Below are 17877 nucleotides of genomic sequence, written 5' to 3' on the forward strand. Positions count from 1 at the left end.
AACAAATAATTAAGTAGTTATTACACTAAAACAATACTTTTGTACGGACGAAATGTTGTTTAACAAATAACAACGTGTACTCCTTTTTTTTTGTAAGCAAACCACCGTCTTATAATGAATAAAAAAGAGGTGTATAATTAATTAAATGGTAAAGTAAGTAACAATAATGACAGTTCAATCTGCAGTTAAAGTGGGAGGAGAGGTCAGAGAATGTAGTCAAAAGTTTAATCTGCAGTTAAAGTGGGAGAGATCAGAGACTGTAGTCAAAAGAGGACCACGTGACTGGGGGATGTCACGGTCTTCTAAGGATCTGGTCTCTCTCCGATCACAGATCCTCCATACCCGAATCTCCAAGCCCCCTTCTACCACACGTCATCGCTTGCTTCACCAAGTCGGCCAGTAATACTCTCATTTTTGCATCTGTATTCCTTTTTATATACTATGTTATAATATAATGGTGATAACGTTCACCGCACAAAGTTATGATGTACCACGCATTTGATTATGTGATAAGACTAACTAGATTTCCACCCGCACAACCGTGCGGGTATATATTTTCACATTTATATATATAGATATTTGTTTTACATAATTATTATATATTTTTAACATTACTCACATATTTAAATGTTTGTATAATTATGCCAAATATAATAATTTTATAGTTTTCATGCTGTAAATTAAAATCATCACATATATATGTTGCTTATTATATATTTATCTTATTGAATTTGCGTTTGATTACTAAACTAAATTTTTTAATGCATGAAACAACATATATGAAAACAATTTTTTATTTAATTTATTATAATCATGATCCGTAATTCAAATTGCTAGATTTTTGCAGTAAATTTTTAATGTTTATTAATTTATATAATAAATTACTGTATATTAAAAAGTTTAAGATAAGTTAAATTTTTATACATGTATTATATAGTTTACTAATATTAACCCATTCTACCAACATATTATATTTTTAGCATAAATATTTTATATTTATGAAAATAAAATATGTTAACTTATCAATTTAAAATAATTTTATCATATTTTGTTCAATATAACATTTTTATTTTAAAATGATAGATATTATTATAAATTTGATAAAATAGGATATGATTTTATTCTTTTAGTAACATTTCATTACTAATTACAAAATTAGTTGAAAATATTTATATTCAATTTATGACAATTAAGATCTTATTATAATCTTTTTCAAGAGATTTCTTATAATTTTAATTTTTTTTTTAAAAAAATTAAAAGATATAAAAGATATTATGATTAAAGTAGTTAAAAATATTATGTATATTAGCATTAGTGATATACATTTAATATAAAATTTAAATGATGGTCCAAATAAAAATATCACTCATCAAAAAATCATGATTTTTATTTTATTAGAAAACAAATTTGAAAAAATTAAAATAAAAATAAATAGTTATTTCTAACAAAATACTTAAAAATTATTAGTAAACGTATTTGTGAAATTAATTAATTTCATTTTATTTAAATTTTCGTTTATAAACCAAAACTATATTCAATTTTAATTTCGAATTATATTTTATGATAATTTAAATTAAAACTAACTAATTTTTGAAAGTAAATTTAAAAAGATTCTAAGAAGATTTTAAAAAGATTTTGTTAGAACATTTTAAATATATTCATTTGTATTTCAAATAAAAATATAATGATATTAAAAGATATAATAATGAACTTATGTAAAATATGATATTTTTTAGGAATGGTCCAAACTAAAAAAATCACACATGAAAAGAAGTCATGACTTCTGTTTTAATATATAAGATATAACTATATTTAATTTTTAAATATATTATAAATTTTACTTTTTTATATAATATGGTATACCAAAATTTATGTTATTTAAAATGAATATAGTTTTATGTTTATGAAAATAAAGCAGTTACCTAGTAATTTTTAAGTTTGATGGAACAACTCGCAAAATCCTATTATAGTTATATATGGTTTTCATAAAATTATTCTATTATTTTAGTTATTTATCTGTATTTATAAATAATTAATATTCAAATTAAATTTATTAAAAAGCGAGACACACTATTAATCCAAATTAAGTTAGTTATTTCAAAAAGGAATTAGTATGTAATATTTAGAGGTATATCTTGAAAATATAAAGATATAGGAATTACGATTTATTAAAGTTATTAGAATCACTGAGATTTTTTTATAAAATCACAGATATTTTCAATGAAAGAGTAGTTAGTAAAATGAAATATAGGATTTTAGTTAAATAGTTGTTAGAATCATCAAGATTTTTATGCAGAATGCAATTTAAAATATCTTAATAAATAATGCAATTGTGATAATGATCCATTTCAAAATTCTCGTATAAACTAAAGAAATATAGTTTGGTAAACTGAGGGTTCTAGTATGGTTTTTCTAATCCATTCGTGCAATGCATACATATACGATAATCCATACGTGGTTGGCATAGGTTTGGTTTAAACTTAGTATAATCTTAATAAAATGATATTGTACATATCTACGTATGAATCTAGCTATAAATGCTTAATTTTAATAATATAGTTATGATAAAGCAATTATAATCTTGTTTTCTTAAGTCAGAAAAAAATATTCGTATATGGAGCATCGGTAGGAAGTAAATATTTGGTGCAGTTAAAGTAGGAAGTGGAAAATCTTTTAATTGTGATATATGGAATATTTTATGATAATTAGTAGGAATTAGTTTGATTGTTAGAATAACATAAATATACATCTAATAAATTTTCTAAAGATGGTCCAACTTTAAAAAATCACACATGAAAAAGGTTGTGACTTCTGTTTTAATATATAAGATTTTCTTAAGTCATATAAAAATATTCGTATATGGAGCATCGGTAGGAAGTAAATATTTGGTGCAGTTAAAGTAGGAAGTGGAAAATCTTTTAATTGTGATATATGGAATATTTTATGATAATTAGTAGGAATTAGTTTGATTGTTAGAATAACATAAATATACATCTAATAAATTTTCTAAAGATGGTCCAACTTTAAAAAATCACACATGAAAAAGGTTGTGACTTCTGTTTTAATATATAAGATGTTTATGTCGTTCAAAAACGCCATTTTGCTACTAGCGTCAAGAATATACAGGGATATCATCTAACACTCGTTTCTAATTTACTCTTAGTTTTTATGTCTTAAGGTAATGTCTTGTCTAAGTGATATGCATGCACATCTCCTAAATCCGACTCGAGACAGACTGCACATATATATAATTAAAAAGCTGGTGGATTTGGCGGGCATTCTCTTCAAAACTATTTTTCATTTTTTCCATAACTATTTTTCAGAGTTGTATAGTTCATGTTTGTAAGAATTGCAATTTATGTGCAAGCTCTTTAGATAAAAAGACTGGAAGGTGTATTGTTTTTTCATAGTAAGTTAGATAAGATTGGATAGAGTTGTTCTTATGAACAATTTTTTTATTGACCAAAACGTTAGTAACAAAATAAATAGTTGACAAAAAGTATTAAATTTCACATAATCTTGAAATTGTTATACGATTTCCAATCCAAATAAAGGTTTTTTCAGAGATTTCACAAAGAAAAAAAATATTTACTACCATTTGCTTTTAAAAATAAACATTCAACATACGTTAGTTTTTTTTTGAGAACTTTTGAGTGCAACTGAAGATAATCATTGTCACGATTGTAGCCAATGCATGAGAGATCTTGATCGCCAAGTTTGGAGCTTTTAAGGAGCTAAGGAACCAAACTAGCCAATGTTCAAGTTGGAAGTGAAATATAAAGAATAAAGGTAAAGGTGACCCAAGTGAGATGCTTTGTAATGATTTTAAAGGCAATAACATTGTGATCTTTCTTTAGCATGACGAGAGAGCGATGCGTTCTGTATAGATTCTATTGATTAGTCAAAGAAGCAATCTCCTACTCAAATTTAAAAAGATACACAAAGAGAATGAACCCATCAAATGAGTACACTCACTGGCTCTAAGCTTTTATTTTCTTAAACCCTTTATCTTCTTTTTCTTTTATCTATTTTGGATCAAATAGAGAAGTTACGTTATCTCCAAGAACCGAACTATATATTGTTGTTCTTTTTTTGGTAAACTATTTTCTGGTAAACATATATTGTATTATATTGTTGTTCTTTTGCAAAAAAAAAAAAGTATTTTTTGCATCAAATAGAATATATAGGTTTGCAAGAAGCAAAACAGTTGAGTTTAATCTGAGCAAAAAAAAAAACATTTATATCAAACGGGTAAACTCATTACCTGAATATTTTGTATGGCATTTTTTTTCTTGGCTTCATTGAGTTTTATGGGTTTGTATTATTAGTTTATTATCTTATATTCCCTCTTGTTTGCAATGTACGTTCTTATATAAACTCTCATAGCCGTATATCGTGTTATTAATTTCGGATTGGTTCTTCCAACTAATTTTGAGTCAAATGTTGGATCGGATTTTATACCATATTAAATTTTGTGGCTTAATTAAAAGCTGAAAATAATTGACTAATAGTTCTTATATAGTAAGTATTAAGTATTAACTAAAGAAAAAAAACTTAGTATGATACATACATAGAAAAGTAATTTATTTTAATTTTTACGTTTTTCTACAAAATTGACTAATAGTTCTTATGTGTGTTACAAAAAAAAAATTTTGATTTGGAACTTGTAATGAAACACCTGTTAATAAAACACAATAGTTCACACTTGTTTGACAAATAACAGTCAAAAGAGCGTTTAGATACATACAATAAGCTTGTTGGAGTATGTGTGCCGACAAACATGAACGAACAAAAATACGTATAACCAGAAAGAGAATGATGAATATAAAGATTTAAACAACATCAAAAGACCCAGAGAGACAGGGAACAAAGAGAATCGGATCGGTCTTGAGATTGATGTTTTTTTTAATGTTCAATTGAAACGACCACACCACTTTCCCAAAATATGCTTCTCTCTCTCACACGCACTTGACACTTTGCTTCGTTGAACACGAAACCTAACGATTACCAACCCAAGACACAAAGTGTTCGACTTTGTAATTTCACATTACCTTGTCGCATCTCTCCACTCACGTGACTTCTAATCTAATTTAATATACATCATTTGCGTGTATATAATAAGTAATTAAGTGACTAAAACGTTTCTTGGTATGTATAAAATCATGGCGCCATGCATGCAAAAAGCTAGAGCAATTGATAACTAAATACAAAGTGGTTTCGTTACCCATTAAGCACAACTAACGTGCTTTTTAGGCAGGGCCGGCTCATATACGAGGGTGAGCGACCGTTGAGTCCATGATATTAAGGGTACAAATTTTTCAAATTTCTTTTAATTTTTTTTTAAGAAACAAATATTTTTAAGAACAAAAATAAATATACATGTATTCTAAAGAGTTTTAATTTTATATATTTTCATAAATTTAATAATCTTGTAGAGTTTTTTAAAAGTTATACTTAAATTGTGTTTTTCTTAATTATTAGAGGACCTGATTTTTTTTTGTCCAGAAGGCCCTATAAATAGGGGGTGGGCGTTTGGGTACTTGTTCGGGTTTGGATTGGGTATTTCGGATTTTCGGGTATTTTGGTATAAAAGTGTAGAACCCGTTTGAGTATTTCTGAATTTTGGGTTGGGTTCGGATATTTTTAGTTCGGATTCAGTTATTTCAGATCGGGTTCGAATATTTAGATTTTGAAAAAAATATTAAATTTTTCATTTCTCAAATTTCTTGTATTTAAAATATAACTTTCACTTAACTCATTTTTGTTTTTAATAGAATGGTTAATAGATTTGGACGTAACATTTTGAAACTAAAAAGATATTAATTTGGTTATTGTTTTAAATTTTGGATGTAACTTTTTGTTAATTCTTGAAATAAAAAGTTTGACATGCATTTTAAGTGAGTAGCAAATTATTTTCTCTGTAACTGTATGTATACCATATGAACTTAAAGTATGTGTAGTATCAATATAAATATTTTATATAAAATAAGAAGTGTAAACTAGAAATATAAGGTTAATTATACATATGTTCGGTTATCTTCAGATATCCATTCGGGTTCGGATATTACCGTTCGGGTTCAGATATCCAATCTCTTCTAATTTAATACCTGTTTAGATATTTATCTACTTCGGTTCGGATTTTTCGGTTGGGTTCAGATGCAGTTTCGGATATCAGGTAAAGTGTCCACCCTACTATAAACTATGAGCCATATAAAAAAAAAATATAAAAAAATATAAAATTAAAATAAATTACTTTTTCTATCGTAGATGCCTTGGAAGAACAAGATCAAACTGGTATGTTTTCCTTTTTCTACTAATAATGTCTTTGTCTGGTGTTTAATTGTCGTTTTCGATGAGTCGACCATATATATATGCAATTTAAATTACTAATAGTCATTTAAAATGACCTTTCAAAACTATTAATAATGTAGTTTCTCCTGTTATAACCAAATCTATTTTAATTTGGACATAAATTTACCTAATTTTTTTCAACAGCCGAACAAAAATGCATCTAATAAAAAAATAATACCGTATCTTTAAATCTAAAATCTTGACCCGTGCATTCACGCGAAATTTATATATATAAATATAAATATTAATAAAAATATTTTAAAATTCTAAATATTAGGATAACGTGTTTAGAGGTGCAATTGTGAAAATATGGTATTTTCTAACTTTAGTTGAAGGTAGATATATAATTTTATTTTATGTTTTATGAATATATGGTGATACCTTGATAATTTTTTTTTAAAAATGGTTTCAGTTAATAGGATATATATATTATTGTAGTATATGTTTAGAATTTCTACATAGCAAATGCTTTGCTAGAAATTAAACTAATTCTTATATTATGTATAATACATGAATGTTAGAAAAAATACAATGACATAAGATCAACATATTTTAAAGTCAAAAACATTCAACGAATCAGTAAATATGTCAACGTCTGATATAGTTTGGTTATTACGCTGCTAAAATGCCTGCAAGAAGACATACTTAGACATTATTTCTGAAACCTTCATAGAAGCAATAGTTTACTTTCCATGGTGCTCAGAAAAAAAAACATTTGAGGATGATACTTTTTCATGTTTCAGATCTCATGTTATTGTAATAGGAGTTAAAACTTACTATTATAACATTGCAATAATAATTGTAATCATAAACCTTGATAGAAGCAATAGTTTACTTTCCATGGTGCTCAGAAAAAAAACATTTGAGATGATACTTTTTCAAGTTTCAGATCTCATGTTATTGTAATAGGAGTTAAAACTTATATTATAATGTTGCAATAATAATTGTAATCTATAATCGTCAAAAGAGGTCTAAAAGATTATTTCCTCATATGACAAAATATTATGTTCAATATTATGTATCCGGTAGGGGTCGTCCGGTAATATGATAGTTATAAGTTATGTGTTAGGGTATGAATAAATGAATAAGATAATTTAGTAGGACCATTAAAATTTAAGTGATAACTTTTATCAGTAGATAAAAAAATAAAATTCTATTTTAATAGAGTAGACTAGATTTTGACCCGCGCTTTCAAAGCGCGGGATCATTTCCGAAACATTCCAAGTTTATTTGATATAAATTTGTATTTTAATTATATCTACACTTAGATATTACAAATGAAATATTATATTCAATGTTTTGAAACTCGACCCGACCCGCAGTAAAATTGGCAAATTCGGTGGCTCATATGTAATCCATTTTAGTTTAAAAAAAAAACTGTTATTTAAAAATTTTAAAAAACCCGTAACAACCGCTAAAACCCGAGATCTGGTTATCGGTTGAGCTGGTAGATGACCCAATATGTAATTCGGTTTGATTTATTATTATATTTAGAGTATTGTAATATATATTCATGAATGTTCAGATGAATAGTGAATATATTATAAAAAGTGATACTCCAATTTAAATACAATTTTAGTCCAACAAAAATTCCATCTTGTTAATGGATCAATATTTGAGAGGATGCATACTAAAAATGAAATAGATTTTAGCATCAATAATGTATATACGTCTATTACAAATTAATAATTTACGTTTGCAAAAAAAAAATTATTTATTTATTTAGTTAGTTTACTTTTGTTATTCACATGTTATTAGATACTTTTTGATGTTTTGTCTATGGCTTATTTTAAATTTAAAAGTTAATTTCATTATTCGCATTAGAAATGTAAATATTTATTATTTTATTTTGATATATATATTTTTATTATATTTAGTTCTTAATTTTTATAATTTATATATATAATTATATTTTTAAATAATTAAAATATTAACCCTCTCTGGCATCGATTCATGTTAATGTAATGTTTTATGATATATTTTTGTTAATATATTTGTTCAATTAGTTTATATTTGATATATATGTTACATGTCTCTTTGAGTAACCCGTAAAAAATATATTCATAAAGCTATCAACAGTAACTTGTTTCATCGTATAATTGAATAGAAATAATAGGAAATATAGTTAAATATAATGGTCCAACCTAGACTATTTGTAAGTAGATAAAAATTGCTTCTGTTTTAATAGTATTGATTGATTGAGTAACTATTGTCCAATATGTCCGCCGATATTCAATCCGTTGAACTCTTTAGAAAACTGCACATTAGATCCGCATATAACATTTTTAATGACCTGAGCACATTATTGGGTGATCAGATCAGTCCTAATGTAAAGCTTAACAAACTGATGTTTATTGATTTTACATATTTTGTGATTTGAAACATATGTTCAAAAGTTTGAATACCGATATTTTTCGTTAGAACTGAAAAGAATTGACTAATAGTTCTTCTATAGTAAAGTGATGCTTAAAAAATGTTTTGTTGACAATTTTTAATACTCGTAAATTCATAAACACGGTTATATAATCACTGGAATGCGTAGGTAAGTCAAGCATATGTCTATAGATTTGAAGCTAGCAGAACCAACCCAGATTTTTTTTTTTTTTGATAAATATCAAATTAATTAAAGGAATGACAAAATAGAGTCATTTACAGATGATGAATCGATCTATTTAAAGGCATAAAGAAATGGAATAAAAAAGCATGACCCTGAATATGCAAGCAATAAGGACCGATGATGACCCATAGACTTCACCTCCCTTGCTGTCTACGAAAGACTCAGATTCTCCCTTATCTAGCCATACACTGCAAACCATTTTCTTAGTAGCCCTTCATACTTATAAGAACCATGGTAACCTAGCGCCAAGATACGGTTACAAATTGTTCTGTCTATATGTCTGCACAGCTGGCCTGTATCCAACCAGCTCGTTTTGTGCATCCGTGCATTTCTCTCTCTCCAAACAAAATATACGGTAACCTGAAACACTAGACGAAGTAGTATGTAATCCATAGCGGGCAGAGTGGCATCATGAAGGAGGACCAGAGTGTCTGACCAATCCAGTGTTGCTCGGTCTCCTATTATGCCTCCCACACATCTTAGCCAGACTGTATAAGTATAAGGGCAAGCGAAGTAGAGATGGTCTCGAGATTCATCTCTTTCTCCACAGAAAACACATCTTCGCTCTTCTATGCCCCATTTTTTCATCCTGACGCCAGTAGATAGATGGTCCAACACAGCCAACCAAATAATGAAAGAAAATCTAGCTACTCCCTGATAGAACCAGATAATTTGAGCCCAAGAGACCTTATTTCTTTTAACTCAGAAGTTGTTCCCAGGTCTTCCAAGAAGAGAAAGAGCTTGTGTAAACCAAGATTTAGAAGACCAAAACCATTTTACAATAAATATTAATATTTCTCTTACAGACCATAACCATTTATATATAATGGCTCTAGAAAATTTGGGTCCAAAAATAATATTGCATCGCGTTTTTTTTCTCAAGACCGTCCTATCAATTCAGATCAGATAATCCAATTCGTATTTTTTTTAACCAAATAAGATTGAGTTCTGATCTTATTATTCACTACCAAGAACTTCGTTGCATGTTCTAATATCTCTGGGCTTTATATATGGCCTCCTAAAGACGTTGGGCTTTATAAAAAAAATGGTCTTAAAACAAATTAACGATAGGTCGATTACCATCGTCTTATTGAAACGACATCGTATATCTCAAAAGGCAAAACTAAAAAACAGCAGTTTTGGGTTTAAGCCTTTCTTCTTCTTCTTCCTCCTCGCTCAGACGCAAAACCCTAATTTTCCAGAAGGATTTTTCTTAAACCCATAGCCGTCGAGAATCCAGTCAACATGGAGGTGGATACAGTGACAGACTCTCGTATCCAGAAAGTCAACAGCTTGCTTAAAGACATTCGTATAGATTACGATTCTCTCAGCAAGCCTGTGGACAGTCTCGTTTCTTCCATTAGAGAAGCCATTGATGCAATCCCCGAAGGTTTCAAGGTAGATTCTCGCTTCCTCAGTCACGTGTTTTCTAAAAATTTGAGCTTTATTAACAATTGAAAGACTTTGAATCCATAGGTTACTTCAGAGTTAGCTCCCAGCTTCGTTAGAGACATTGGAGCTGATAAAGTGGAGTTCACTTTCAAGAAGCCAAATGGTTTCAGTCTTTGTGGAAGTTACTCCACTCGTTGTATGGCGAAGCCGGAAGCTTCTGTTGATCTTCTCCTCCACTTGCCTAAGGTTAGTTTCTATTGGTTATCTCGAAGTTTTGAAATCTATGTTGTGTGTTTAACTAGAGAAGGGTCATTGCAGGAATGTTTCTATGAGAAAGATTACATGAATCATCGGTACCATGCCAAGAGATGTCTATATCTTTGTGTACTCAAGAAGCATTTGTTGGCTTCATCGTCCGTTGAGAAGGTTGAGTGGTCGACCTTACAGAACGAGGCTAGGAAGCCAGTCTTAGTTGTTTTCCCTGGTAGGTTTGTGCTTTAGTTTTGTTTTTTCTCGCTCTAAGAAAGGTGACAATGTGTTTACGTTGAGAATGTGTGTTGCAGCTAAGAGAGTTGATAACTTTCCTGGATTCTCCGTAAGGATAATTCCTTCAGCGGCATCACTGTTTGATGTTGCAAAGCTGAGTATGAGCAGAAACAACGTCCGTTCTGTAACTGCAGGTAATGCGATTTGTTTCAAGAATGTTGAATTGGTGAGACATCAGTTTATTGATCATTAATGATTTATTTTTGATGATAAAGATGGTGTTGCTCAGCCCACACCGACTTACAACTCAAGCATATTGGAGGACATGTTTCTGGAGGAAAACTCTGAGCTTCTCAAGAAAACTTTCTCTGTGTGGAAGGAGTTGGGAGATGCTTTGATATTGCTGAAGGTATGTTTGTTTAGTCAACGTGTATTGTTTACCCTGTGTTTATTTTGGAGTCTTTAAACGTCTATGGTTGTGTGCAGATATGGGCTAGACAAAGGAGCTCAATATACGTCCATGATTGCTTGAATGGATTTTTAATCTCTGTGATACTATCATACCTTGCAACCCATGGCAAAATTAACAAGTCGCTAAACGCGTTGGACATATTCAGGGTGACACTGGACTTCATAGGTATGCTAATACAGATTCAAGTCTATTTGATTCTGCAACGTGGAGAACCAACAATTGTTATTTTTTTTGTTGGCAGCCACTTCTAAATTATGGGAGAGGGGTCTGTTTTTTCCACCACAGAGTGACAACCCTGTCTCGAAGGAGGTGCGTTTTCTACTTGCCTATCAGTGTGTTTTATTTTTGTTTGGCAAAGCAGTATGACTCTGCACTGGTGCTACTGGATTCATAGTGTCATCGAGTTGAATAGCCTATAAAGCATCGTGTAGTAAGTAGTAACCCAAAGACTACAAATGGAAGTCTTACTACTACTGAAAAAAACTTATGTAGGCACTAGCTTTTCATGTTTGATAGTCAAGTTTTCTTCTAGCACTTGACTTTCTTGATTAATAGTATTATTGCAAGTATTATATGTTGAAGAAACTGTCATGTGTGCACATTGGTGTCTTGTTCCCTGGATACTGTGATTTACTGAAAGTTAACGTATAAATTTCAGGAGAAACTGCAATTCAAAGAGTTGTTCCCTGTTGTTATATGTGATTCATCAACACTTATGAATTTGGCTTTCCGGATGACTAGTGTTGGATTCCACGAGGTACCTTAACCTAAAGAAAACTCTTAACTCAATATAGTTCGATATACTGATGATTTAACCAAGGCTGTGGTTGTCTTTGTGACTTGTTCATGTAATTTGTTTGTTGATGACCGCAGCTCCGAGATGAGGCTTCTTCGACGCTTAAATGTATGAAACTCAGAGATGGAGGATTCGAAGAGGCTTTTATGACTAAGATCGACTATCCTGTTAGATATGATCACTGCATTAGGTAAGCTTGGCTTCTCACTTCTCTTTATTGATATCTATTTGTGTTGTAAGACATGGAAGTGGCTAATTTTTATTCGTTCTAGTTAGCAATCCTAACATATAAGTTCTCTTAGGTTACACCTAAAAGGGAAAACAGCAGTGTCTACATCAGGGTTTTGTTTGGACAAGGAGTATTGGAGAACCTATGAGCAGAAAGTACAAACCCTTCTGGAACAAGGACTCGGTGACAGAGCAAAATCAATCCGCGTTGTCTGGAGAAATACCAATCATGATTCATATGTGGAGAGTGTACGTTTTTTCAGATTCACGAATTTTACCTTTCACTGCGACCGAAATGGGAATGTTATTCTAATAATTTTAACTGTCTTTGAAACAGGGCTTCTCAGTTCTTGACAGAGAACCACTTTTTATTGGCGTATCTATCAGCTCTATCGAAAATGCTTTTAGAACGGTTGATATCGGGCCAGATGCTGAAAACAAGACAGAGGTACATCAAGATTTCTTTATCATCTTGTCTCCTTCGGTCTTTACTAAATAGCCTATCTTTCTTAGGCACTCAAGTTCCGAAAATTTTGGGGAGAGAAGTCCGAGCTAAGGAGGTTTAAAGATGGAAGAATAGCGGAAAGCACAGGTGTGTTATCAATACATACTTTTTGGCAGAGTTTAATAAAGAAGTTTCAAGTTAATACAAGCTGAGTACTTGCATGTTTCATTATCTTAGTCTGGGGGACTCAGCAGTGGACAAGACATCTTATCATGAAACAGATTGTTGAATATATCTTGAAGCGGCATCTTTCACTCTCGTCTGATGACATTGTACAGTTAGTTGATCAACTTGACTTCTCTCTGATTTACGGGGATAAAGGTATTACTTGAGTCATTGAACTTTTCACTTCTTTTTGGTCTATGCATTGCACGTGTGTCTCATCATAGTTTCAAACTAATTCTGCAATAATGCTTTGATGCTCAGATCCAATATCTACATCTGGAAATTTGCTTGAAGCCTTCGAAGCTTTCTCGCAGTGCTTGCGTGGGATCAAAGGCATACCTCTAAAAGTTTCTAGCGTTCAGCCTTTAGATTCAGGTTTGTTTTCCTTTAGTTCCTTTTTGCACTGAGCTTTCAACAAAACAAGTGTGTACTCGTCTTTGCAGTATCTGTGATTTTTAATATCTAATTTTCCTCGTTGAGTTGTCAGCTCTCAGACTCACATCTGTGTTCCCTCCTGAACCTCACCCACTGGCTTGTGGAAAAATTGATGCGCAAAAACAACACAGAGTTATGCCATCTTGCATACCAACAATGGAGGTCATGATTCAGGTGGGATCAGTACTCCAGTTGATTAATAGCGTATATACGTAGTGTTAGTTATCTAAACTCGCATTCTTTTGCTATTCGCAGCTAGAAGGGTCTGGTAACTGGCCCATGGATGATTTGGCAATTGAGAAAACGAAAACTGCCTTCCTTATTCAAATTGCAGAGAAGTATGTTAAACTGTTGTTAGAAACACTTCATACTATTAAGTCACAGTATTATATGTATTCTTACAAATGAAAATATTGACAGCCTTCAGACGATTAAGGGAATAAGGTCCACAGCTACTGAGGATAACGTCGATGTGTTCATGCGTGGCTACGCATTTCGCCTGAGAATCTTGCATGAACGAGGCCTGAGTTTGGTGAAGAGAGAAAGTGAGTACTTCCCTTGCACTCATAATATCTCTCCTATTTGATTCTGACTTCCTGTATTTCTACTGAGTTGCAGTTGGAGCTGACCCGGTGAAGCATGTTTCCTCTGCCGATAAAATGCTTTTCATTCGTAGTCAACATGCAAGCATGATCAATGGTTTGCATGGACGATTCCCTATATATGCATCAGTTGCAAGGTAAAAGGCGTTAAACTTCACGTGTGTACTTTTGTCTGCTTTGAAGTTTCATAACCTCATACCTTTTCTGTCCGCTATCTTAAGGCTTGCGAAAAGATGGGTTTCTGCGCATCTCTTTTCTGGCTGCCTGGCAGAAGAGGCCATTGAACTTTTGGTTGCACATGTCTTCCTCACACCTCTCCCACTTGGCGTTCCTTCCTCTCGAATCAACGGCTTCTTAAGGTTTCTTTCCGCCACCATAATTTTGATTTTGCAAAAGAACAATCAAGTAATGGTGTTAACCAACATCTTTTTCGCTGGACTGTGTAACAGGTTCTTGCGATTACTAGCAGACTATGACTGGATGTTCTATCCGTTAATTGTTGACATAAACAATGACTTTGGCAGAAATGACGAGAAGGAGATCAATGTGAGTCCCTCTTTTTAAGTAATGGGTCTAATGTTAAGATAACTTTGTTAAGAACGCCATATGTAAATGCTTTCTGGATTTATAGGATAACTTCATGTCGAGTAGAAAGGGCTATGAAGAGGACAGACAAAACATAAGTTCAGCCATGTTCTTGGCAGCTCCTTACGATAAGGCATCAGAAGCATGGACAACACTTTCACCAAACTTATCGGTTAGTACTTAGCATACCCTTTTGAAAAGCATCTTAGCCTCGCTCTGTTAATTTATCTTCTTGTTTTAACTCAAAATTTATTATAACTTTGTTAAAGGAACTAAAAAGGTTGGTGGCTTATGCTCGAAGCAGTGCAAACGTATTAAGTAAGCTGATACTGCAAGAACACAATGATTCTGTTCAATGGGAGGTGAGTGAGATACATTGAAAACACATTGCATTGTGCTGAGCTGGTATTAGAAGTAACATGACCTTGACTGGTATTTTAATTGCAATCTTGCAGTGCCTTTTCAGAACACCTTTGAACAACTATGACGCAGTTGTTCTTCTCCATAGAGAAAAATTAACTTACCCACATCATCTTTTGTTTCCGTCGGAACTTAACCAAGGTCCCAAACATGGCTCTCTATCTTCCTCTCTCTTATGTTTCTGTCATTAAATCCAAAAACTAATATATTCTCGCAAAATGATTTGAGCAGGGAAACACGTAGCTCGTGGAAAGGCGAGTAAAGCGTTTAACCCGTTTTTGTTACCTGGAGATTTGAAGAGAAGTCCTGAGGAGCTTAAAAAGAAGTTAATGGTGGACTTCGAGCCGACCAAGTGCTTCATGCGTGGGTTGCATGAAGAGTTTGGAACGTTGAAGCCGTGGTATGATCATATAGGAGGCGACGCGATTGGTTTAACTTGGAGTAAACCCAATTCAAAGGTAAGAACATAACTTCAGATAACTTTCTTTAAACCAACCGGAAAAAAAAAAGAGAGACAAATCTAATCAAATGTGTAATGTTTGATTACAGAAACGAGAACGTGATGAAGAGGAAGTGGAAATTAATCCAGTAGAGATGTTAAAGGCGGTAGGCGAGATGGGTAAAGGGTTGGTGAGAGATATCTACTTGCTCAAGTCTCCACGCTTTCTCTAAAAGCTTTCTTTTCAAAGAGTTTCAAATCTCTTAGTTCTGATTGATTTGAACTCAAAATGTTTATCAATTTTGATGAGTACACATCATATGTTTTCTACAATACCAATCAAACACAATTTGTTTTTATAAATTAATCTCATCTTGAAGAGGATTTTACAACAAGAACAACTGGTTTTCTCAAGACTATCAATCCTCATTTTCACCAAACACAAAACCAAAGAATAAAAGCAACAAAATAAGCTCAAAAACTCCGCAAACCGACAGAGTTTTGAAAAGAAAGATGGATTAGTGCCCTAGTGTTTTAGAAACAGCTTTCATGCCTTGAGAATCTTTGAAGCAGACAAAGTGGACTAACGTTTTCCCGCTGATTAAACAGCAAAGACGCTTGTCCGGTTGCCCCAATATTTTTATTGAACAATGAACACATGCTCTCTCTTGTTAGTTGTGTTGGAACTCGTTTTTTGATAAAGTGGTATGAACCATTTTTCCGATGTGTTTTTCGACTGAGATTTCTGTCGAAAGAACCGGAACTTGGGCACGATGTAATCGTCACCGTGAATACTATGAGTTAGTGTATTTGTTTGTCAAAACTGGATTAATATTGAATGAAAAATGGAGGTCCAAAGTACATGATATGTAAAGGTTATGAAACTTTTAATTTGGCTAATTATAATTTTTTTAGCAAATAGATCACTTTGGATATTTGGGTTTCAATTTGAAAATGATTTTGTTAGTTGGACAATATGTCAATTAACTTAGTCTTTCTAATTTTATTTATGATGATCTTTTAGGTTTTATTTGAACATAAAAATGTAAACCCATATAAAGTATTTTTGGCTTTGATTTGTTTGGTCAAAACCATTTATGGCTTTGCCCACTAACGTGAGTAATGGAGAATCAATTCTCATTATTGCATTAGTTTACTCCATGAGCACATAATGTACGTTTTGACTTTTGAAGTTATATAACAATACGTGAAAGCTATTCAGCATACATATTGAAAGAAATCAGAAAACAAATCCCTCACATTTTTTTCTTATTCCTTTCTTCTTTCTCTTTGATATTTATTCTTGAGTACGAGAGTATACACAAAAATAGTTTCGCCATGCTTATGTTAGAGTGACGTAAATCAGAAAATTTTTTGCAGTTGTATCATGGGAATCATTACGTTATCGAACCGTTGCACTACGGGATGTATTTTGAGTTAAGGAAAAACATAATATCTCGACTCTACAGTTGTATCATCTTTTTCTTAATCTTTGGTATAATTTTATGAATTTTATTTTTACAATATTCAGTTATTCGTAATTTATATAATAAGATTCTATCAGTATTAATTCAAAATATCGGTTTATTGTACTAACCGGACTGATTATTATAAAAGTTTTTTTTATAAGAACATGTTGATCGATTTTTTTTGGAAAAAGGTGCTGGATTGGATCGGCTCCTATTCTCTGTGACGTTGGCGTGAAATTTTCAATATCCCGCATACGTTTTCTTAATTGCAGGAACTGCTGAGTTATTATTTATTTTTGAAATATTTTTTCTGCAATCTCGTGGTATTTGCTTGTGGTTTGCAGATTTTATCTGTTATTAGCTTTATTCGGTTTTAGTAAATATTAGTTTTTGACTCTTTTGGCTAGGCCTAGGCATTCGGGGTCCCAATCGAATTTCGGTTTAGTCCAATCGGATTTTGGTTTTTCAGGTTTATCAAAATCAATCTTATTTGGGTTATATGAAAATTCGGTTCGCGACCGATTTGAATTCTGTCGGGTTCGGTTTGAGGTTAGTAAATCTTCAAAGAACCGGTACAACCCGATATAGTTTCGGATTCAAATCCCAATCGGTTCTTTGGTTTAAATCTATCTGATTTATATACATTTTGTAACCAAAAAGTAAGTAAAATCAGTTTTTCGGTTTTAAAATACATGATTTTTTTTTTGGTCAATAAAATCGATTCAAAAAAAAAAGAAAGGAACATCAAATATGATCATTCAAAATAAAGTAAAAGGTAAACATAGTTATTGATCGAAAGAAAACCAAATAAATAAAAGCATAAAACGAGAACCAAGTTATGAAAAACATTATTCAATGAAAACAAAACTAAAATCTAAAAACTTCAACCGTTAACCGCCACCTTCAACCATCAAT

General features: G+C 31.6%; 1 protein-coding gene across 1 annotated transcript; it reads left to right on the plus strand.

The window, feature by feature from the left end:
* The first annotated feature begins 10093 nt into the window (after nucleotides 1-10093).
* On the plus strand, nucleotides 10094-15891 carry LOC106361443 (nucleolar protein 6). The gene is made up of 25 exons (XM_013801184.3): nucleotides 10094-10366; nucleotides 10445-10606; nucleotides 10679-10844; nucleotides 10924-11040; nucleotides 11122-11255; nucleotides 11333-11483; nucleotides 11560-11627; nucleotides 11977-12075; nucleotides 12192-12304; nucleotides 12417-12591; nucleotides 12680-12790; nucleotides 12856-12934; nucleotides 13025-13168; nucleotides 13274-13387; nucleotides 13500-13621; nucleotides 13703-13785; nucleotides 13868-13992; nucleotides 14066-14186; nucleotides 14271-14408; nucleotides 14499-14595; nucleotides 14681-14806; nucleotides 14904-14996; nucleotides 15090-15195; nucleotides 15286-15512; nucleotides 15604-15891. The coding sequence occupies exons 1-25, from the start codon at nucleotides 10214-10216 to the stop codon at nucleotides 15724-15726; spliced, it is 3147 nt and encodes a 1048-aa protein (XP_013656638.2). The 5' UTR covers nucleotides 10094-10213; the 3' UTR covers nucleotides 15727-15891.
* The last annotated feature ends 1986 nt before the right edge of the window (nucleotides 15892-17877 follow it).

This window comes from Brassica napus, chromosome A8, assembly GCF_020379485.1.
Source record: "Brassica napus cultivar Da-Ae chromosome A8, Da-Ae, whole genome shotgun sequence".
NCBI classification, from domain to species: Eukaryota; Viridiplantae; Streptophyta; class Magnoliopsida; order Brassicales; family Brassicaceae; genus Brassica; species Brassica napus.